General features: G+C 32.3%; 1 protein-coding gene and 1 pseudogene across 1 annotated transcript; both read left to right on the forward strand.

The window, feature by feature from the left end:
• The first annotated feature begins 14,796 nt into the window (after window positions 1-14,796).
• LOC120159904 lies at window positions 14,797-15,941 on the forward strand. The gene is made up of 2 exons (XM_039170416.1): window positions 14,797-15,480; window positions 15,604-15,941. Exons 1-2 carry the CDS (start codon window positions 15,099-15,101, stop codon window positions 15,774-15,776), a joined length of 555 nt encoding a protein of 184 aa, XP_039026347.1. The 5' UTR covers window positions 14,797-15,098; the 3' UTR covers window positions 15,777-15,941.
• Window positions 15,942-20,625: 4,684 nt separating this feature from the next.
• LOC120159902 lies at window positions 20,626-23,083 on the forward strand (annotated as a pseudogene).
• The last annotated feature ends 403 nt before the right edge of the window (window positions 23,084-23,486 follow it).

Genomic DNA, 23,486 nt, shown 5'->3' on the forward strand with positions numbered 1-23,486 from the left:
TTACAAAGAGGGTCGGGATCAGTTTTTGTGTTTAGGGAGTAAGGAGATTGAAAGATAGAAAATTACACAACGATTTAGAATGGTTCGACTTTCTCAACCAAAGTCTACGTCCACTACCTTAGCTCCTCACCAAGGATTTTCCAACAAATTTACTAATGTGTTCTTTGTTTTGAGGACAAAGAGATAACCTTACAACTCTCTAGTTTTTCCGGGCTAAACTATAACTTTTCCCTAGCTTTTACACGGGATAAGCTAGAACATTTCCCCTATACAAAAGGATAAAAAATGTAAACAAGAAAACCTCTCTAAGGTAGGTGTTTACAAGATTGAGCTCACAAGAACAAAATATTTACAAGAGAAAGATGAAATAAGAATGAAAAACTATTCTCTTGTGTTTGATTTCTTGGATAGTTGTTCTCTTTATTCTTCAAGTGTCCTCAGCTTGTATTTATAGCTTGAAATGAGTTTGAAGTCGTATATAGCCGTCGGGGATATTTTGGAGCCGTTTGGGGATGATTTTCTACTCAAAAAGACTACCCACGATAGGGGGTATCGGTACTCCTTCATAAAATTCAAATTAAACTAGTCGTTGTAGCCAGGGGTATAGATACCCCTGGGGGGTATCGATACCATAGGGGTATAGATACCATCCGAGCAATCTGGAATTTGAGCCTTCAGGGGGTATAGATACCTCTGCAGGGGTATCGGTACCCTATAACATTTTTGCTCAAATTCGAATTGTAATGGACTTTGAATTATTTTTTAAACCTTTTAAAACTTCAATTTAAGTCCAAAATGTTTTTGTAAATTCAATTCAAGTCCAAAACATTTTGCCTTAAATTGTTATATCAAAACATAGTTCAACAATCTCCCCCTTTTTGATATAACAAAACATTTGAAAAATTATTTTTGGCAAAACTCCCCCTTAATAAAATATTTAATGAAAAAGATACCAATTGTTAACAAAATGATATCAATTGTTACCAATTGGTAAAAAAAATATGAAAATGTTAGGCTCCCCCTTTTTCATTAAGAAATTGAATTGTTCAAACCAAACTTCTCCCCCTTTTTGTTATATCAAAAATAATTCAATCTTTAAAGTTCAAAATAACTTTGGAGAGTAAGTGGTAAATTTGACATTTAAAAATCATTTGAAAAATCAAACTCCCCCTCAATAAGTGCATTCCAAAAAAAAATTAGCTTTAAAAATTTGACAGTTAAACAAAATTGAATTTCAACAAAGAATAACAAACATGTTAGTAGCACATGAAATTCAATATATCTAAGACTAAAATACTTTATGCAATACCAATTGTTGAAATTTGATATCGATTGTTAAAATTAAGAGCATATGCATAAAGTTTTCTAAAAATGTTATGCATTTGAATAATTTTGATATCAATTGTTAGAGAGATATCTATTTCATTTAAACCACATGCATAAACATTCAAATTTAGGTAAAAAAAATTTAAAGATTTATAAAATCAAAGTATTTGAAAAGTTGATATCAATTGTTAGAGAGATATCATTTGCATTAAAACCAATTTTGACCAAAATTTTATTATGATGAACCAATAATTATGAAAAATCATTAAAAATTGAAAATGTTCATCATAACCATTTTTTAACATACATGAGATTAAAAACAATTCATAATCATTTAAAATCAAAACTCATGCATGCATAAATCAAATGAGCAACCAAATATTCAAAATCAAAAACATTAATTTTAGAGGTTACCTATTCATTTTTCATGTGTGGCTAGAGCATCTTGAATATCATCACTTTCATAACCATTTGCTCCCACACACCTACAAGAGACATTTATTTCGATTTTGGTATCCAAATTGCTTTGGATCCTTGGACGTTAGTTTCAATGCCCCTTGTTTCTTTAGGAATCTACACTTGCCTAATTTTAAAACGTTTTCCTTTCTTCAAAGGACAAGTATGTTCCATATGACCATGATAATGGTAATGTGAGCATTTTGCCATATTTAAACATAATAGGTTGTTTTTATAAATTAATTCTTTTTATTTTATTAAGTTTTCAAGCTTAACTGTTAACTCAAGATTTTCTTTTTCTAAATCATTTATTTTGATTTTTGAAAGCTCTAAATTATTTTTCAAAATTAACTTTTGCTTTCAAAATCAAGTTATCTTTAATTTTGAGTTTTGAAATTAATTTTGTATATTTGGAATTCATGGTCTCAAATCCCAAATACAACCTATTATAAGCATCTTGTAACTCATCAAAAGTAAATGAATTAAATTCATTTGAGTTAGAAGATACCTCGAATTCTTCTTGAGTGGTCATGAGACATAGGTTGACTACTTCATCATTGGAATCATCTTCATCGCTCCAAGATGCAACAAATGCCTTCTTCCCTTTTTTCTTTAGAAGAGGACATTCATACTTGACATGCCCCTTTATTTGACAATTGAAGCACACCGGGGGACTCTTCTTCTTGGTTGATTCTTATTTTACTTCCTTGGAAATCATGAATCTCTTGAGTTCCTTCAAGAGCTTGACCATCTCTTCTTCTTGTTCATCATCATCTTCATCCACCTCATCACTTGAATCTTAATAGCTTTCATTGGTGGATTTGAAGGCAATGCCTACCTTCTCATTCTTCTTCTTCTTCTTCTTCTTCTTGTTTTTCTTCTCTTCCCTTTCCTCATCTTCCTTCACAACCATCATCTCATGAGAGAGAAGGGAACCAATTAGCTCGTCGAGAGTGAGAGACTTTAAGTTTCTTACTTCAATAATGGTCACCTTCTTCGATTGCCGCTCCTTTAGAAGAGAATATATCATCTTCCTCATAAGCTTCTCATTTGGGATTACTTCTCCATATCCCTTGAGACTGTTGACAATCACGAAAAAATATATCCTTCATAGCTTTGATGTCTTCATCGAGTTTCATCTTGAAGTTCTCGTAGCTATGGTTGAGAAGACTTTTCTTTGATTCCCTCACTTCGTCGGTTCCTTCATGAGTGACTTGGAGCTTATCCCAAATCTCTTTGACACTGGAACAAGATGAGATTCTTTCGTATTCATTTGGGCTTAAAGCACATAATAGAATATGTATAGCCTTAGAATTAAGCTGGAAATATTTATGCTCTTCTCTAGTCCAATCGTTGTATTTACCGGGTGGAGAGGAGTAACCATCCATGATTGAGTTCCAAGCTCCTAGATTGTAGGATTGAATAATATACATCATCTTATTATTCCAATATGCATAATTTGGTCCATTGAAGAAGGGTAGCTTGTTGACCGGTTGTGAATCCATAATAGAATATTCTTCAAGATAATAAGCACCGGAGGAAAAAGTCATGTCTTTGTCGATTGCGTCGGGAATTGGTAGAGCTTCTTCGAGGATCATCTCAAGGTGGTTAAACCTTCTTAACGAGTTAGGCTCTGAAACCAATTTTTGGGATTTTTGAAATCTCGAATCGATAATCGGAACGGTTTGCAAAGAGGGTCGAGATCGGTTTTTGTGTTTAGGAAGTAAGGAGATTGAAAGATAGAAAATTACACAACGATTTAGAGTGGTTCGACTTTCTCAACCAAAGTCTACGTCCACTACCTTAGCTCCTCACCAAGGATTTTCCAACAAATTCACTAATTTGTTCTTTCTTTTGAGGACAAAGAGATAATCTTACAACTCCCTAGTTTTTCCTGGATAAACTAGAACCTTTCCCTAGCTTTTACACGGGATAAACTAGAACATTTCCCCTTTACAAAAGGATAAAAATGTAAACAAGAAAACCTCTCTAAGGTAGGTGTTTACAATATTGAGCTCACAAGAACAAAATATTTACAAGAGAAAGATGAAATAAGAATGAAAAACTCTTCTCTTGTGTTTGATTGCTTGGATAGTTGCTCTCTTTATTCTTCAAGTGTCCTCAGCTTGTATTTATAGCTTGAGATGAGTTTGAAGTTGTATATAGTCGTTGGGGATATTTTGGATCTATTTGGGGATGATTTTTCTACTCAAAAAGGCTGCCCACGATAGGGGGTATCGGTACCCCTTCATAGGGTATCGGTACTCCTTCATAAAATTAAAATTAAACTAGCAGTTGCAGCCAGGGGTATAGATACCCCTGGGGGGTATCCATACCATGGGAGTATAGATACCATCCGAGCAATCTGGAATTTGAGCCTTAGGGGGGTATGAATACCTCTGCAAGGGGTATCGGTACCCTATAACATTTTTTTGCTCAAATTTGAATTTTAATGGACTTTGAATTATTTTTGAAACCTTTTAAAACATCAATTTAAGTCCAAAAACATTTTGTAAATTCAATTCAAGTCCAAAAACATTTTCCTTAAATTTTTATATCAAAACATAGTTCAACAATATGTGTTAAAGTGATATAAGTTGATTTGGATAAGTGTAGTTAAGTTTAAAGGCTTGAAAAAAGAGTAAAATGAGGAATTTAGCAAAGTGTTGGAAAATTTTCGGGTAAAATAAGTAAGTTCTGCCAAGGGGTATCGGTACTAGAAGAACAGTACCGATACTTCAAGGAAAAAATAGGTGATATCTTGGTCTGAGTATCGATACTAGATGAACAATATCGATACCATAAGGTAAAGGTGGATGAAATCTTTAAGGAGTATCGATACCGAAGGAGTATTATCGATATTAAGGGTATCGATACCAAAGTTTAAGTATCAGTACCATTTTTAGAGCCAAATTCTAGTATGTAAAAAAGGTATCGATACTGAAGTATAGTATTTATACTACAGTAAGGAAGTATCGGTATTGTACCTTGGGTACCGATACTATTCATAGGGAAATTGTGAATTAAGTACTTTGTATAATAACTTATGTTATATAAGATTGATTAATAGTGTTTCAAATTAAGGCATTCATACCGATTATATGTATTGTATAGATATCGAACGAAAGCAAGTATCGGACGAGTTAACGAGATAAGATTGATCAAGTGAGAGATAAAGAGTTATAAGTGTTGCATTGACTAGTGAAGCCAAGGTGAGTGCATATTATTATAGTATATGATTATATGAAAATTAGACTTGCGATGAGTCTATTTCCAATGTTCTGATTTCAAGATTGATTGAATACTAACATGTTGTTAATATGATTTTTATGTGTACATGACTATGAGCTATGTAAATACATGATTGTGTGATAATTTATGAAAATTGGTATAATTGAATTATAGGATTAAATGAAAAAGTTAGATAAACTAAATATCATTGATCTATGTGAATATCTGAGACTATGATATAAGTTATGTGGTATTGACATAAGTGATTATAGGAACATGTAATATAAGTTATGTGATGAGAATCTATGTGTTATATGATCTATGTGAAGATATGAGAACAAGATATTAACTATGTGATATGATATACGTGTTTACATGAACATATGAGATAAGCCATGTGACATGACCTACATGATTAATTGTCTATGTGAAATAAGATACAATTGATAATATAAATGGTAAGCCCATAGTATGTGATATATGAGTTGAGGGTATAATTGTCATGCCAAGAGTCAATGGTTCTATGCGGTCATTCAGGACAATTCTACGTAGTCCTTCGAGACATTTCTACAAGGTCCTTCAGGACATCTATATGGTCCTTCGGGACATTCTATGTGACACTTCGATGCAATTTCTATGCAGCACTTCGGTGCAATTTATACGAGCTGTGGTGACAGCATTTGTGCACAACCCCAATGCACTCACATACCTTAAGTTCTCATAAGTGTACCATGGGTTATTAAAAGAAATAATATGAATAAACAATGTGTGATGTTATATGATTTGCTTTGTGAAATGTATTATGATTTTTGTATTTATATGATGTGTTACAAAGGTTAAGTACAACATTATATATTTAAATGGATTAATGATAATGAAATGATAATGATAGTGATAGTGATAGTGATAAGGATAAGGATAATAATGTTGATGATGATAATGATGGTATATGTGCATGTCTGTATTTTGTTATATGAAATTTTATGTGGTTTTTGTATTATATTATTGTAAGAAATGCTCAGATGTTGTTAAGTATTTAAGGTTTATCATACACTTTATATGCCTCACTAAGTCAATGACATAGCGTATGAGTGTTTCACACATAGGTTCAATGAGGTAAGAAGAGCAAAGCTATACAAGGCTGGACAACATATCCTTTCCGAAGATCAGATCAGAAAAAGAATTGAATCGTATGTATTTTGTTATACTAAATATAGTTGGCATGTAATTAAGGATTTAAATCGGATATGCTCTGATCAGTTTTGTAAACCATATGATTGTATTTAATATAAATTATTCAATTTTATTTTAAATGTGAATTTGAATTGTCAGTTATCCTGTAAAAGTAAATGATTTGAAAAGTCAATGTGATACGTCGGATTCGTATCCGTGTCAGATACGGGTTGGGGGTGTTACAATCCGAATATATCCAATACAATGCTTGAGCACTTTAAATGCTAGTTGGAAGTTGTGTCGAAGCTAAGTGATCCGAACACGTCTCAAGTACTTTAGAGGAGTAATTTTTGGGTAAGGTATCGATGCTATGTGACTCCGATTTAGCCCGAGGTATAGGGAGATGTTGATGCTATGTAACCCAAGTCCCGCCTAAGGTTCTCTAATAAGCAAATAAGGGTGTGAGTTCTGTGATGCCGAGTGACCCCGAGCCACACCATGATGCTTACTTTTGTTGTGTTGATTGTGTATGCAAATGTTCATAACCATACTAGTAGCATGCTTACATGTTGGTTGTATGTAGTACATTGGGGTTATTTATGTGACATTGAGCTTATGAGCTTAGCGTATGGAATGTGTTTACGTGTGCAAGTTTTTAAGTACCAGTCGATGAGCTCATCATTGGATTTAGGACTTGCATAATCGATCTTTTATCAGAGTGCATCTCGAATATTGTAGAGGGCATGTACTGTCATAGACCCTTCTTAGATTCCAGTCGATAAGCTTGTCATTGAATTCAAGACTTATTATTTCTCACTTATGTATTTTGGAGACTATTGTTGGGAGTTCCCCCATATTTGAATACTTATATTTTGGTAACTGTATTTTATATTGGTATTTTTATTACGTTTAAATGTCAAAACTTGGTTAAATTTTTTCAAAAAAAATGGTTAGCAACTTAGGTAGTTTCATGTGAAATTATAATCCTCTGGATTTTGGGTTGGATTGAATTAGGGTGTTATATTTAGTGGTATCAGAGTGTTAGGTTCAATCTTTCCTATGACCCGCGGGTTAGATTCGTTAGGTGTCAATGATGTACATGCCTTTAAAGTGTCAAGCGTTCTTAAATGTCTGGAAATGGTGATGCCTACTAGTATTCTTTCTTGGAAAATTGTAGGTTATAACAAACGATCTAACTTATAGTAAGGAGGGCTGTGAGGAGAGTCATGTCTTTCTAGATGAAGATATGTGAGATGAGTCTGTTTCTGACTCTGATGATGCAAGCATCTTAGAGGAGGCAATGATAAACGAAGCGATATTTTTCAAAGACCTTATGTAGGCATTGAGGCATATAGTTAGGATTATCCCTAGGGCACCCATTGCATCCACTCCATTTGGGCCACCCTTTGTAGCCCCTCAGGAGTCCCTCGTCTAGAGACTCATCTGTTACAAGACGACTGATTTTTTGGGATCAAATAACACGACCTTGTAGTCGCTAATCAGTGGCTTCGTGAGACCCTTTGCACCTTGCGATAACTTCACCTTACCCCTAAATGTAACTTAGAGTGCATCAGCGCCTTGCTGAAGGGTGATGCGATAGACTTATGAGAGACTGTAGAGTTAAAGTTAGAGAATAAGCGATTAACTTGGGAGTTTTTTATATTAGAGTTCAGTCAGAAATACATCAACGAGACCCAAACCAATGACCTGAGGGCTGATTATTACACATAAACTAGGTTGATCGCTTCGTTTATAGGTATGAGTGTGAGTTTTTACGCTTGAGCCGCTACGCGCCAAAGCTGGTTACCACGGAATAGCACCACTGCAGGAGGTTTAGGGAGGGCCTCCATATAGACATTCTTACTTACTTGGTAGCCGACCCACACAAAGTCTTCTCTAAATTGACCTTCCAATCAAAGACGGTTGAGCGAGTCCTAAACAGGAGGACCAACCTACATTGTGACACCGGGGGTAAGGTTGATGAGCCCCAGACATCATCGAATCATTCCAAACTTCGGCTTAAAGGGCTAGAGACTACTGAGGGTCATGGAGACCTTCATCTTCTCAGTTCCAAAGGTCGAAACAAGGCCTAGTTTGTAGACAATGATTAGAGAGCCATAGGAGACTGCTAGCTTCAGCTTCTGTGGCGAGCACTAGAGGATCAACTAGGATCATGCAGCTTCTGACTTGTAGGCTTTGTGGTAGGAGACACTTGGGAAGGTGTCATCTAGCCTCTTGGACATGCTATGAATGTGGATTATCCTAGCACCTTATTAGAGACCGCCCTGAGACAGAGAGTATAGTGCCACCAACTGTACAAAGATCAACTTAGACTGTGTAGAGGGGTTGTGGATCTTTCCAGAGACGAGGTAGTTCAACCTCTAGACAAAATTCAAGCAGTGAAAAAATTAAAACAATTCAAGATGCATTGAAAAAACCTATTATATATATTAGGTTAAAATATATTCTTATAAAATGATTGATTATTATTTATATTTGTTAATGTAAAAACTTAAAAAAAATAACTATTTAAAAAAAAAGAAATGATTAGTTTTATCTTCATATTTCTGTATCAACGTTAAATATCCAAGAATTGTTTATTTTATATGAATAACCAATACTTGATGATTAATGAATCAATAATTAATTGATAAAAATGACAGTTGAATGGTCATCCCACTCCCATGCACGATTACCTCTAGACTGAACTCTCTGACCACATGTATTTAATTAAAGACAAAACGCCAAACATATATATTTTCTTTATCGACCAACACAACACCACACCACACGTATCTAAAGGAAATACTTAGAATTGCGTAAAAAAACTGTTTCTCGTAGCTTATTAAGACACGTAAGGTAAAAACATATCAACAATTAATATTTTAAATAATAACGGTTGAATGTTTCAAAAGGAAACACGAGATCCCATTCATCGGATTCTTCAAAAGATGCATTATTAATTAGAATATGTATACTCATCCTCAGGTGGTGTTTGGTTGGATGAAATTCCTTGAAATTAGAGAGAATTAGAATTCAATTCTACCACTTTCCCATGTTTGGTTCAAGTTTTTCAAGGGAATTGGAATCTCTCATGGCTTTAATTTTCCATCAAATGAGGAAAAGTGAATTCCATCCAAGAATGGATAGAATTCAATTCCCTTGTTAGAGGGAATTGAAATTTGACCATACTACCCTTATCAATCTTTTGGTAACTTATTCATATATTGAATAAAAATATTTTTTTTATTTCGGGTCGGGTTTCTAATTCATATATTCGGGTCGGGTCGGGTGAAACTTTATTTTGGTCGGGTCAGGTCGGTTTTTTTAAGTGTGATATTCGGGTCGGGTCGAGTTCGGGTTTAGGGTGAAAAATACCCGACCCGAAAATATATATAATTTTACCTTATATATTTAGGAATAATTATAATAATACCCCTCTATATATATATTTTTTCAATTAAGTCACTGTTTTTTATTGAATAAAAATAATTTTTCATTTTTTCGAGTCGGGTCGAATTTCTAATTCATATATTCGGGTTGGGTCGGGTGAAACTTTATTTTGTTCGGGTCGGGTCGGGTTTTTTAAGTGTGATGTTCGGGTCGAGTCGGGTTTTTTTAAGTGTGATATTCGGGTTGGGTTTTTTTAAGTGTGATATTCGGGTCTAGTCGGGTTCGAGTTTAGGGTGAAAAAAATCGGACCGACCCGAAAAAAATATATAATTTTACCTTATATATTTATGAATAATTACAATAATACCCCTCTATATATAATATTTTCAATTAAATCAATGTTTTTATTGAATAAAAATAATTGTTTTTATTATTTTGTGTCGTGTCGGAAGGTTTCTAATTCATATATTGAATAAAAATATTTTTGGTATATTTTTTTGTAACTAATTAACATACTCCGATTGGAATGTATCGAAATATTGTTCTATTAACTTATTAACATGTTTTGATTGCGATGATTTTAACTTATGATGTTTATTAGCATGATTTTTATAATTTATTGAAATGAATAATCAATCAATAAAATGAAAATTTAATATTTTTTAAATTTTTTATAATATATTACTACATGTAAGTTGTAAAACAAACTAAAATAAAGCAAAAAAAACAAGAAGGGCAATTATGTCATTTTACATTATTAAAATCAAATTCATTTGACATGTCTGCGAACCAAACAGAATATGAAATTGGATTCCAATTCCATTTTCTGCCAACCAAACAGAATATGTAATTGGATTTCAATTCCTGACAGATTTCAATTCCTTCACAGATTCCAATTCCCTCATAAACATTCCAGCGAAATAAACGTTACCTCACCTGCTGGCCATACAAATAATAGTGACTCGCGGGGCCTCGTTAACCCTTTGTTTTTGCCCTAACATTTCCCATCTAATAATCGTACTAATTTCCCACTTTCTCACAACTGTAGCTATTTTTTTCTCTCATTTTTAGTGAGAAATAATTAAAAACTAAATTATTTACATAATTTTTTATTCAGTTTAACTCTTGAACTTATCAAATGTGATGCATATTATACGATGTGTGAAATATTTTTTAGAAATCATGTAATTTTCATAATACAATAATTAAATTACATATACCATGATTAAAAAATTCGAGATTAAAAGATCATTTAACTAAAAAAGTTTATGGTCAATATACGGAACAGCGTTAGTTTATTTAAATTTTATTTGACAGTAGAAAGAAGTAAGGAGTATAAAGGCAGAACGTAATCATATGAACAAGTTGATATAGTGTGTATTCATGAAAGACCAAACAAAGGGGCCCGTAACTGAGTCACCCCTTGGATGGTATGCTTTTATTTCATTAAGGTTTCACTTTCAGGGTGACCCACCGGCGGCACCGGTCGGTCAAGTCCCTCTCTAGCAAAGTGGTCTGTCTGTTCCTTAGGACCCCACTTCAACTGGCTGGCTAATTAGACCCATTCAATTTGGATGTTTATTTTTAGAGGTGTTTCCATATTTTTCAGAAGCTCATCACTTTTAGTAAAAATAATTGTCCCTTATTCCTATATGTAATGGGGTAAGGGGAGGTAGAATAGTAGGCTGCCCCCAACACTAGATTGAGAACAACTTCCGTAGGAGATCTCCAAATTATAAAATGTCCTCCATGGGACTCGATCTCACGACCACAAGTTAAACTCATCACTTTTAGTGTAACTCTAAATCCTTATATGATTTTATATATCATTAATTAATTCTATAATAATACTTTAATAAAAATATTTTAAATAAATTTAATAACACGAATCATCGTATAGTTTATTATGATATATAAAATGATACACAATTAAAGTTAATTGGACTATGGCTTCTGATTGTATCATAATTTTAATGACATAAACATGAACCAATTGATTGATATTAAGAGATAATTATTATTCTTAGACATCATGAGTTCGAACACAATATTTATAGAACTATTTAAATATTTATAGAACTATTTAAATATTTATTATCAAATAATTAAAAATATTTTAAACATATATTATAAGTAAAAATGATTGATCTCATTAATTTAACTAATCATTCGAAAATTAAAAAAAAAAGACATAATTTAAGGGAAAAAGGATTAATCTCGCTCATGACCAGCATCTTGTTTGACGGATAGTATCAAATTATTAATAATATTATTTAATTAATAAAATATTTTATTCATATCTAATTATATAATATTTTTCTCAACATGACTCATTGCGTCAATTTTAATTATCCCCTTGTGTATAAACATATGCACGTGCTTGCTTCAATCCATTTCGATTCATAAGAAAAACTCTAGTGATTTTCCCAATTTGATAAAAGATCCAGTAAGATTATATATTTAATTATATATAAAAAAATATAAAAATAAAAAATATTTAATTTATTAGTCAACTGATTTGACCGAGTATTATATATATCAAATAATCCTCTTAATTTAATTTACTCTATTTATAATAGAATATTAAATATGATTTTATTCAAAGATAAATGAATGATCAAAATAAAATAAAAATAAAAATAGGAATACACAACGTGTCGTTTAACCTAAAACAAAAATGATACAAACGTAAACCTACCTTCTCCTAACGTGTTGCAAAATTACCGGATCATACATTTTTCATACTAAGAACAAGATCCCCACTTCACGGGCCCACTTTAGCACGGAGCAGCTCCCCACAAGTAACCGCAGAGATGTCGCATCCGCGGGCTGTTACCGGTCTAGATCTGATTAAAGCACGGAAAAGGAAAATACTTTAGGTCAAACTCTATACCAAGTCCCTATACGGTATATTTTTACGGATATAGTCTATTTATTTATTTAATAGAATATCTATATTACTCATATCATAATTTATTTATAAATCGAAGAATAATATATATCTAAGTGCGTTTAAACCCATGTTCCTCGAATATTATAATATCAACTCAGTTAATTAAATTAAAATATAAATTTATAATTTAATAATTTTAGTATAGAACTTTTTGAGATGTATATTTTCAGCCTTACATTTGTTTTTCTTTTCCAGTTAGATTCATCAATTGATTTGTTGCGGTTTGTGGTCTTTTCCTTCATAGAAAGCAGTCAATTTTATTAAATGTAGAAAATATATAGAATTACAATGAAGATTTACAAGCATAATTGTAAACTAAAATATAATTAGGATATTTTTTATAATCATTGACACAAAATTAGTCATCTAGATTACGCAAGAACCAAAGAACGAAAAGGTTAAAAAAAATCTAACCAAAAGCTCGAATAAAATAAAAATACGAACAAATCTGACTGCATCGGCAAACAAACCATAAAAGGGATGAAACTAGTGCAAGACCGCCGACAAATCGCAAATCAAAGTTGAGCAACGTGAGAAAACTATCCACGAACGCAAAACGCGTATCTAAAACAATATGAGGGTCCAAAGTAGGAAAGATCAACATGATAACAAATTAGTGTCATCTTGATCGATGTCAAATCCACCAAACGACCGAAAACTACCAAAATACAGAAAAAAACATGCCACAAAAGGCATAGATAAACGTGTCGTGAAGACAAAATTATTCTTATTAAAAAACTAAAAAAGAAACAAAGAGAAAAAAACCGACGATCGACAACCAATATTAAAATTGGTGTCGCCGCAGACTAAAGAAAATCAAAAAATAAAAAGTTGATTTGATATATAGAAAACGACACAAACTATAAAGGAAAAAAGGGAAAGGGTAAGGAGGAAGAGACTGGGGTTTTCACAGCCTCGATTGAAATTGTTTATGGCATATATACATTGATATATATCATTCAGTTACGTAATATAAACCTCTAGACTCAGCCTATACTTTACAACTAGATCCAGCGGATTACAGTAAATTTCTCAAACTAATTTCAGAACATTTAACTTCCCAAAACATGTTTAAATTATAGTAATAATAATGAAGTCAAATTCAGTAATATAAAACATAAAAGTATAAGAGTAAAACAAAATAGCAGATAACGTCAAATATAGTAATATCAAGTATCAAGTATAATCCATATATCAGGAGTAAACAAAAAAAATCATAAAATTAGTATATCAAATATCAATGCATGTCACCCAAAATAAAGACAGTTCATAAGATAAAAACATTACAACAAAATATATTGTACGGAATATGTCGATTCTAAGTGCCAAGTCCAGGGATCTAGGGTGCCAATTTATATCTATCGTATGTGGATTTTTAAATAAAATAAAAATATTTACTATGTAAAAATTTATTTTATATATCTTAACTTAAATTTACATCTAAATTTTAAAAATTAAATTTATTTGTATTTTAATTTCACCAATAACACATGTCATTGTCTAATTAGATGGTTAAATTTATTAAATAAAATTATGAATTTGTATAGATTCATAATTTGTTGTTATAACAAAGGGGTCATTAGATGCTATAACAAAGGAAATTTTGGAGTTATTTGTTGTTTTTGGTATGAATTTGTATAGATTCATTTAGGGACCAATTTATATCTATCGTATGTGGATTTTTAAATAAAATAAAAATATTTACTATGTAAAAATTTATTTTATATATCTTAACTTAAATTTACATCTAAATTTTAAAAATTAAATTTATTTGTATTTTAATTTCACCAATAACACATGTCATTGTCTAATTAGATGGTTAAATTTATTAAATAAAATTATGATTAAATTGATAGAATGTATAAGTAACATGTATCAAATGTGTAATTATACCAAAACCTTTAACCATCGCATCACATTTTTCGTTGAATATTAACAATTGATGACTTGATTGATATAATTTAAATAGTTATGTGATCTTATTGAAAAAAGTAAATGATCAATAGTCATATTAGAATCTCCAATAGTTAAGAGGTCATGTGCATAATTTACCCCAAAGAAAAAATGATTAAATTATAATAGAGATTAAATTCATCAAAAGCACATAGTATAGAGACGTTTTATACAATTTGACCAGTACTCTATTTTTCATAAACCGGACGTAGCCGGTAACGAAAGAGTCTCGGGATTCGATGATTTCGTCATAGCCACTTCTCTTTATTTTTGTTCGCTTTCCTTCCCGATATAAATAAGGTGCGATGGTTAGGCACTTGAAGGGGCAGCTTGCTTCCTATCTTATTGCATTTTTAGCTTCTCCGTTTACCCTTGGATTCCCTGTTTATGTACGGATATACCATTCAGCTGATGATAGCTTACAGTGATCAGAAATCCGAGAGCCGTCGCTCCGATCCCGCTCTGGGTTTCCCTCGGGTCATGTTCTACCGTCACCGGCGATTGAGGTAATCGTTCTTCCACTCGCCAACCAGAAGCAAGCAACAGCGAAGAAAAGTTTCTTGTTTTTTTGTTTGTGTTATTGTATAATACTACAGTCTATAAATCCAATTCGATGCCGAATTCAAAAAATAACCGAAAGGAACAGGAGAAGAGCCGGCGGGGAAGGCTATCTGAAAAGGCGTCGTCATTTCACGGGAGAATCCCGACGATGGCACCGACAGATCTGAGGCGGCCGAAGACGCAGCCTGATCTACTTCAAGAGAAGGCTATTTCCACCTCCTCCGATGTGAGGCCGAAGTTGACGAAGCTGCTACTGAACGTGACTATTCAAGACAGTCTCGGAGCCGTTCAGGTGGTGATATCGCCGGAAAACACTGTCAGAGACTTGATAACTTCCGCCGTCAGGCAGTACTCCAAGGAAGGCCGTCGACCAATCTTGCGGCCAACGGACGTTGCGCTTTTCAATCTCCACTATTCTCAATTCAGCTTAGAAAGTAAGGGAAAAAAGGGACCATCTCCGAAGATTCTATAGCCGTTAGATCAGTTAACTAATGTTTTAAGACTAACGTACGGCTAAGATTGATTTCCAATAAATATTTTTGTGTGGTTGGCCGCAGGTTTGGAAAGAGAAGAGAAGCTGATGGCGTTGGGATCCAGAAATTTCTTTTTGTGCACCAAAACGGCTGCGTTAAAGGACGGTGAGAAAAGAACGACGTCGTGCTCCAATGAAGCTGAAATTGTTACAAAGAGCTCGATACCTTGGCTGATATTCATGGATTTCTTGTTGTAGAAGCATTTTTTATGGGAGTTGTATTCTGTAAAAAAAACAATAATTTAAAAATAGTTTATATTAAAAAGCATGCAATTTCGGGAAGTCTTGCATGTAGGGGTCATTTTAAAATTGCTTGGGAAGGGAAGGGAGTGTTTCATTAATCATAAAATCTCTTTTATTTAATTATTGGTGCTTAAATTGAAAATAAATTAATCGTTTTTTTTAGATAATTTCAACTAGCCCATAGAGGTAGTTGGCTGTCGGAAACTCTCAAATTTGATGCTGTCATATGATGTATCAACTTGGCCATTGATGTTCCTTTGAAGGTAAGGCTTGAAACGTTGCCGTATAAACTCTTTGAACTAAAGTTAAAGACAAATTTCACGTGCCAACTCCCAAGTTTCATCTGTTTGTTAACCATGTTTCGAGGAATTGTTCACCCATTAAATATTTATTAATAAATTATTAAATTTAATTACTATATATATATAATTTTAAATTTAAAAACAATTAAATATTATTTATTAAGAAGAGTTAACATTTATTTTTTGTGTTATAATTTTTATTTATAAATGAATGAAAATTTATTTTCATTTGTTATTTTTTTTTCAAGGAACTGAAAAAAATATGTTTTTCATACTTGATTGGTATCTTCTTCTTTGAGTTATTTATCTTCTTTAAGTTGGGATTTCAATCAAATTATTAAATATTTCATTTTAGTTGTGTTGGAACCGTCTTTCGGTTGGGCCCCGGAGTTGGCCTTCGACGTTGATTAATGGGTTAGAGTCGTCACCGACCACTTTAAAACGAATTTAGGTGGGTCGGATACCATCTTACCTGATCTACGTTGTACCAGAAACGTGTCGGATTCAGGAGTCGGTTACGGTCAAGGAAGGATTAGCACCCTTGAATCGCCCTTTCGGTACCAATTAATTTATCGGTTGTCTTTAATTGCGAGAATTAAAAATTTAAATTAAAATTTATAAATCCGATTCGAATTACTTACCTCCAATTGGTTAAGATTACTAAAAAATCAAGAAGTAATGTTAGATAAGAAAATTAATATTAAATAAATAAAAAACAAGAAAATAAAAATGATAATAAAAAAAAAATACAAATAAAAATGATTAGAGAGAAAAATTAATAAAAATAAAATATTTAAAGGATTAAAATAGAGAAAAAAACTTAAACATACTAAAGAGAGAATATCAGATATTTAAAGGACTAAAATAATGATGAAACCAAGTGTAAAATAGTGATTAAAACAAAATTTACATAAATTAAAGAGTCAAATTTGAAAATCATCAAACACAATATACTATATAAATTAGTGACTGAAATGAAGATATTACAAATACTGTGATCAAAATTCAATTCTAACAAACATAACAAAAACGTGGGATAATGGACTAAAACACAATAATTAAAACTAAATGCTCCAAAATCGTGTAAAATAAAACTCTATTAAAATGCTGAAGAATAACATTACCAAAATGAAAGGACCCACGTGGATGTTATACCATGAATGGAAAACACGGAAATCCCTAGGCTTAAAACGACGACGTTTGGTTATGATATATATATATACGTCACTTAAGCCCAACGCACGGTTCAGCCCTCTCATTTCCATGCTTACCTCTCTCTCTCTCTTCAAAAGGAGAGAACAAAGTTCTCTCCAGCTTCTCTCTACGCCCCTCGCCTGTCCGCCGCCAGCCGTTGCTACGACCGCCACCTCCAGCGGCCAGACAACCCTTAAACCTCACTGAACACTCCTCTCCACACCCCAATTATAAATCCCAAGCTCAATCACCCTAAAACGCACTGAATCAGCCTAGATCTAAGCCGAAAGGCTTTACCTTTCCGTCGCCCTTCGCCGTTTCACGGTGACCGTTGGTTCGGTTTCTCCTTTGCCCTTGTGCTTTTTTGTCTCTGTTGTTTTTTGGTTGTTCTCGTAGTGTCGTATTTTGTCTCGGTTGTGTTTGTAGTTGTAACCCTCTGATGTTGTTTTTGGTTCTGGTGGTTGGTTCGTATTTTGGTACTGTGATGGGTTGTTTCGTCTGTTGTTGATGTGGGTTTGTGGCTCGATTTGTCCCGATTATTTTTCTGGGCTCTCGGTTTTACTGTCTCGTAGGTTCTCGATGATGGTTTGGCTTTTTGTGTTGATGGTACCTGGTACTGTTGATGTTCTGTGGATTTTTGTGTATTGTGTTCGTCGATGGGTTTACGGTTGATACTCTGGTGTCCTGTTGTGTACTCTCGTTTTCTGTTGGTCGTTGTTCTCTCGGTGTACTGTTGATGTGTGGTCGTGCCTTGTTGAGGCTTTGGTGGTTCATTTCCGGTGTCACCGTGGTGGGATATTTATACCCATCCCACCGGTGGTCTGTTTCGATGATAATGGGGTTGTTCTCGTGTACTTAGCGCTAACGTTGTTCACGTAGCCGGGAATCCCGAGATGGTGCAGTACCGATTTTCCCGGCCAGCCGGTGCGCCGTTTGACCGTCTGGTTTTCTTGACTTGTGCGGCGCTGTTGAGACAAATGAGAACCCTAGTTTCCCTGTTGGGCTGGTTGAGGCCCCAATTTGAACTGGTTGGACCCTAACTTGAACCTGGACCGAAAAACAAAACAAAAAGAGAAATAAATAAATAACAAATAATATTAATAAATAAATATAAATAAAATATATTTTAAAAAACTATATATATAAATTTTAAAATGTTTTTTAAAAACATATATATATAAAATTTCAAAATTGTTTTTTAAAAAACTATATACTTTTAAAAAAAAGGTTTTTTAAAAACTATATAATATTAAAAAATGTTTTAAAAATTAAATATTATATAAGTTTTCAAAAATGTTTTTAAAATTATATATTATATATTTTTTCAAAAATATTTTTAAACTATATATTATATAATTTTTCAAAAATGCTTTTAAAATCTATTTATTATATAAGTTTTCAAAATGTTTTAAAAATTATATAGCATATAAATGTTTTCAAAATTATATATTATATTTTTTAAAAATATTTTCAAAAACTATAATATATAAATTTTCGAAAATCCTTTTTTGAAAATTATATAATATTTTGTCAAAAACATCTTCACAACCTATATTACTATATACATATATATATGTATACATATGTATAATAAATAATATATATATATATAACAAAATAACTCCGGGCGAAAATGAGTGTCTACAAGTTGAAAATAGTTTTTAATATTTTAAATTCAATTTATATTTATAGTTTTATTTCAAATATCTATATTTATTATGCAAGTTCATAATTTTCATCTCTAAAAATAAAAACTTAGACTATATGTGTGTGTGAAAATATTTTTAAAATGTCTGTAATATTTTAATTATAAAAATATATATTTAAAAATTATTCATTAAATTTGTATATTATGTGATTTATTATAAAATTATATTGATATATTATACAAAAGACTAAATAAATTTTGTTTCTTTAAATTTTTATGTGAAAAATGTGAATTTTAAGGATTTATAAAATTTTATTATATTAGTATGATGTTTCGATATATAAATATATAATTTATATTGATAAAATCAAAATATTTAGGTTAATATATACAAATTTTAAAAATGGCACCCTCATAATAAATTATTGAGTTTCGCCGGTGCGAGTGGCCATGAATTTGGGAAATGAGTTTTGGGGAAGATTGACATTTGGGAGGTGGATTTTGGGATTTTATATTAAATTAAATTTATAAGATTTTTAAATGTTAAGGATTTAATGAATTATTTTAAATTAGCATCTGTAATTTGTAGGGACTAAAACTATAATTTTAGTTAGGGTTGAATAAAACTTGACTCGATTCGAAAAATCAAATTTTATTTTTCAAGTTCGAGTTATTTAAGTCAACTCGAATTTTATGTTTTTGAGTTCGATCGATTTGAAATTTGGAAATTTTGAGTTACTCGAAAAACTAAAAATTTGACTAAGTATTTTGATAGTTTTACGATTTAATCCTTAATTTCATCGTAGAATACATATGTACTTTTAATTTTTCTTTTTGATAACAAGTTTTCTATTTTTTAATTTAGTCTCTTAATTTTCATAATTTCATTTATTTCTTCAATTCATCATTTATTTTAAGTCTATTTTTACCAAATTTGAACCACATGCTCATACACCACTACAGAATACCTATGTAACTTCAATTTTTATTTTTTACTAAACATGTACTCTCTTTTTTATTTAGTCCCTTAACTTTGCATTTTACTCAATTTGTTTTCTTGACTGCAATTATTTACAAATTCTTTTTTTTCATCAATTTATTGATTCCTTTATACTCTCGTCAATATTTTATCTTTAAAATACTTTCTTTAAAATATAATATGTGAATATATTTTATAATTTTAAATTGTATTGGATATATTAAATAAAATTATAATGTGAAAGAATATGAAATATATATCTTATATAGTTAGAGAAATTCAAAAAATTGGAACCAATATTATCATAATACTATAATAATTATAATAAAATTAACATAAAAACTCGAATAACTCGATTTAAGTTTCTTAAACTTGACTCGAAAAAATTTCAAATTTACTTCGAGTTATAAAATACGACTCGTCAACTCGAATAACTCAAAATATTTTGACTCGACTCGATCGAATGCTCACTAGCATGCCACATCACCATTTTCGTTAAGTCATAATGGTATGTGACTAAAACAGAAATAAAACGTAATTTTAGTTATAATTTTAAAAAATAAATAGTTGAATGGACAATGAATAAATACGAGAATAGATGAGTGGCCAAATGAGTTGTTTACCCAAATAGTTTTTCAATGGCCGCTCGTTTCCACTCTTTAAAATGCTATTTTATTTACTCTGTCTAGCTTCCCCTAAAACCCTAGTCGTTCGACGCCACTAAAACCTTAGTTCCAGCACTCTCTTTCATCCATGGAGTTCTGGGGTAAGCCCCTATTACCTTTACATGTTGAAGCTCTGGGATTTTACTTCCACTGTTTTTTCCTTCTTTTATGTTGTTGATGTTGCCGCTTTCTTGCAATAATATTTTATTTTACTTAGTTCTCTTCGATTTTATGTTCATGTGTCTTTTGTTTTTCTAAATGTTGTGTTTTTGTTTCGATTTTACGCGTGATTGTTTTGGGTGTACTGCTATAAACACTGGTATGATACGTCACATGTTGATTTTTTTTTAAAAAAAAGGTTGTTCATTAAAACATGTTTCAGCGAATGCCGGGTGCCTAGTAGATTTTGCATTCAATTCATTTTTGTGCTCTTTGAATGAAAGCTTGTTGAAAATGATCATATACTTATGTTTTATATCCAAACAAGATTTTGTGCCAGGGGTATGAACTTTTAAGAAGTTATATTAGAAATTTAAGTGTTGCGAAATTATTAACTTTCAGGGACGTCGAATTAGATCTATCAATAGAAAATATAAAAAGTACCTAAGCTATATGAGAATTTCAAATTTCTGGGGCTCAGTCCATCCCTGTCCAAAACCTAAAGACCCTGTTTTCAACTATGTGGTCCTGTCTTCATATTTATGACATTGAACTCGCAGTTTGGGTGATTGATTAATCTTTAAGGTATTTTTAGGTATTGAAGTTAAAGCAGGAAAGCCTATCAAAACAGACCCTGGTGCCAATCATGTTATCCATCTATCCCAGGTTTGAAAAGATTTACTTGAAGAAGTTGATATGCTTATCTATCACTGTTTTCGTTTTTGTTTGTTTGCATTTATCTGGAATGATGCTTGTATTTCAGGCATCACTTGGTGAGTCAAAGAACAAAGCGGAGTCTGTTCCACTCTATGTGAATGTTGATGGGAAGAAACTTGTTCTCGGAACACTTTCCCACAGAATTGCCCTCAATTAAACTTTGATTTAGTATTTGAGCAAGACTTTGAGCTCTCTCACAAGTGGAAAAACGGCAGCGTATATTTCCTTGGTTACAAGACTGTGGTCCCGGAGGAAGGATATCCTTTTGTTACTATGAAATATTATTAATTTTGATAACAAAACTTGTTCTTCATGAAAGTGAAGTTTGCTTCTGCAATTTTGTGCTTCCTTGACTTTTAGTGATGGCTTTTGCCACCACTGATGATGAATTCGGTGAGTATTGTTATATATTTTGCCTACTTTCACTACTGCAAATTGGTTTGATCAAGTATTTCTCATGCACATTATTCTTATATACAGATAGTGAGGAAGAAAGCAGCGATGATGAGCTTCCTGTGGCTGCTGCTGAAAATGGTTAGTTCTCATGTACTTATATTTATATCACATATCGAAGATTTTATTAACTTTTACTTGAAACTGGGAAACATTTTACTCCGTCCCAGGAAAACCTAAGACTGATGCTAAAACAGCCAAGGCTAGTGCTGGGAAACCCGAAGCTGTAAAAAAAAAAAGCTGTCAAGATAGAAGAACCAAGCAATAACAGGAAAAAATCAGGATGATGATGATAGTGATTCTGAGGATGGAACTGATGATGATGACTCTGAGGATGAAGACAATGAGGTATTTTCCCCCTCAAACAAGGCAAAAGTTTTAATTCATTTATTCTTGTAACAGATGCTTTTCCTTATATTACTTATTCTGAATGGTCAATTGATTTGGACAGATGTCTATGGATGATAGTTCAAATGAGGATGAGGAGACACCTAAGAAGGTACGTTCCATAGATTCTAAGCAATATTCGATTGTTTAATCTGGCCCGACCCTGTTTCATTAGATGCAATTTTATCTCTTCTGCTTTCAAGGTTGAGTCTAGCAAAAAGCGACCGGCTGAAGCTTCCACTCCTGTCTCTGCAAAGAAGGCAAAATCTGCAGCAGCTACACCTCAGAAGACAGGTCTTTCACTTAGTTTACAAGAGACACTGCAGTATTATCTATCATTTCTCCATCTTTTTGAGAATGGTTAACTAGGATTGGGTCATTCATTCATTTATGATCTTTTTATTATTGTTCATTGCTGTCGACAGATGGTAAGAAGGGCGGTCACACTGCAACACCACACCCCTCGAACCAAGCTGGGAAATCTTCTGGAAAGTGTCCCAAGTCTGGTGGTCAATTCTCTTGTGGATCTTGTAAAAAGTAGTTAGCTACAACTTTCGAAACTGCTTCCGATTTTGATCGAGTTTGCTTGCTTTACTAACTCCCTGGTTTATTAACAGGTCCTTCGGTTCAGAGGGGGGCCTAGAATCCCACAAGAAGGCCAAACATGGTGGCAAATGAGCTTGATACCAGCGTGGTTTTGGTACATCATGTTTTTCCTAGTAAATGAAGGATTCGTTTTTTTAAAAGAAGTCTCTTTGAGGCCCATATTTAAGACTCCAAGCTTATAATTTTGGCCATTATGTTGTCGTGATTTGGCGTTAAATTGAAAGATTTATGTTTAGCCTAAGGGTTGCATGTCGATGTTTTATACTATCAGCTGGGACAATGAAAAACATATCTCAAATTCCGCTTGATTTTACGGAGGACTGAACCAGCCATACAACCGACGTGTATCAGCATTAGGACCAACAAAGTAATGCTTTTGATATAAATTAATACATGAATGTAGAACTTAAAATAATTAACTATAAATGTTGATAATTATTTTAAATTCAATTTTGTTAAATAATGTAATTTTGCGTCAAATCAAACCTTACAATATTCATTTAGTTCTATGATTATTTTTTATAAGATCTGCCGCCACATAAGTGGCGTGGGTTC

This window comes from Hibiscus syriacus, unplaced genomic scaffold (genome assembly GCF_006381635.1).
Source record: "Hibiscus syriacus cultivar Baekdansim isolate YM2019G1 unplaced genomic scaffold, ASM638163v2 tig00111387_pilon, whole genome shotgun sequence".
Taxonomy (NCBI): Eukaryota; Viridiplantae; Streptophyta; class Magnoliopsida; order Malvales; family Malvaceae; genus Hibiscus; species Hibiscus syriacus.

What these genes read in the sequence shown, in the direction of transcription:
- LOC120159904 (XM_039170416.1), top strand. Translation starts at nt 15,099, where the DNA reads ATGCCGAATTCAAAAAATAACCGAAAGGAACAGGAGAAGAGCCGGCGG. An exon ending in TTCTCAATTCAGCTTAGAAA is followed by an intron (nt 15,481 to 15,603) that starts GTAAGGGAAAAA and finishes GGTTGGCCGCAG; the next exon opens with GTTTGGAAAGAGAAGAGAAG.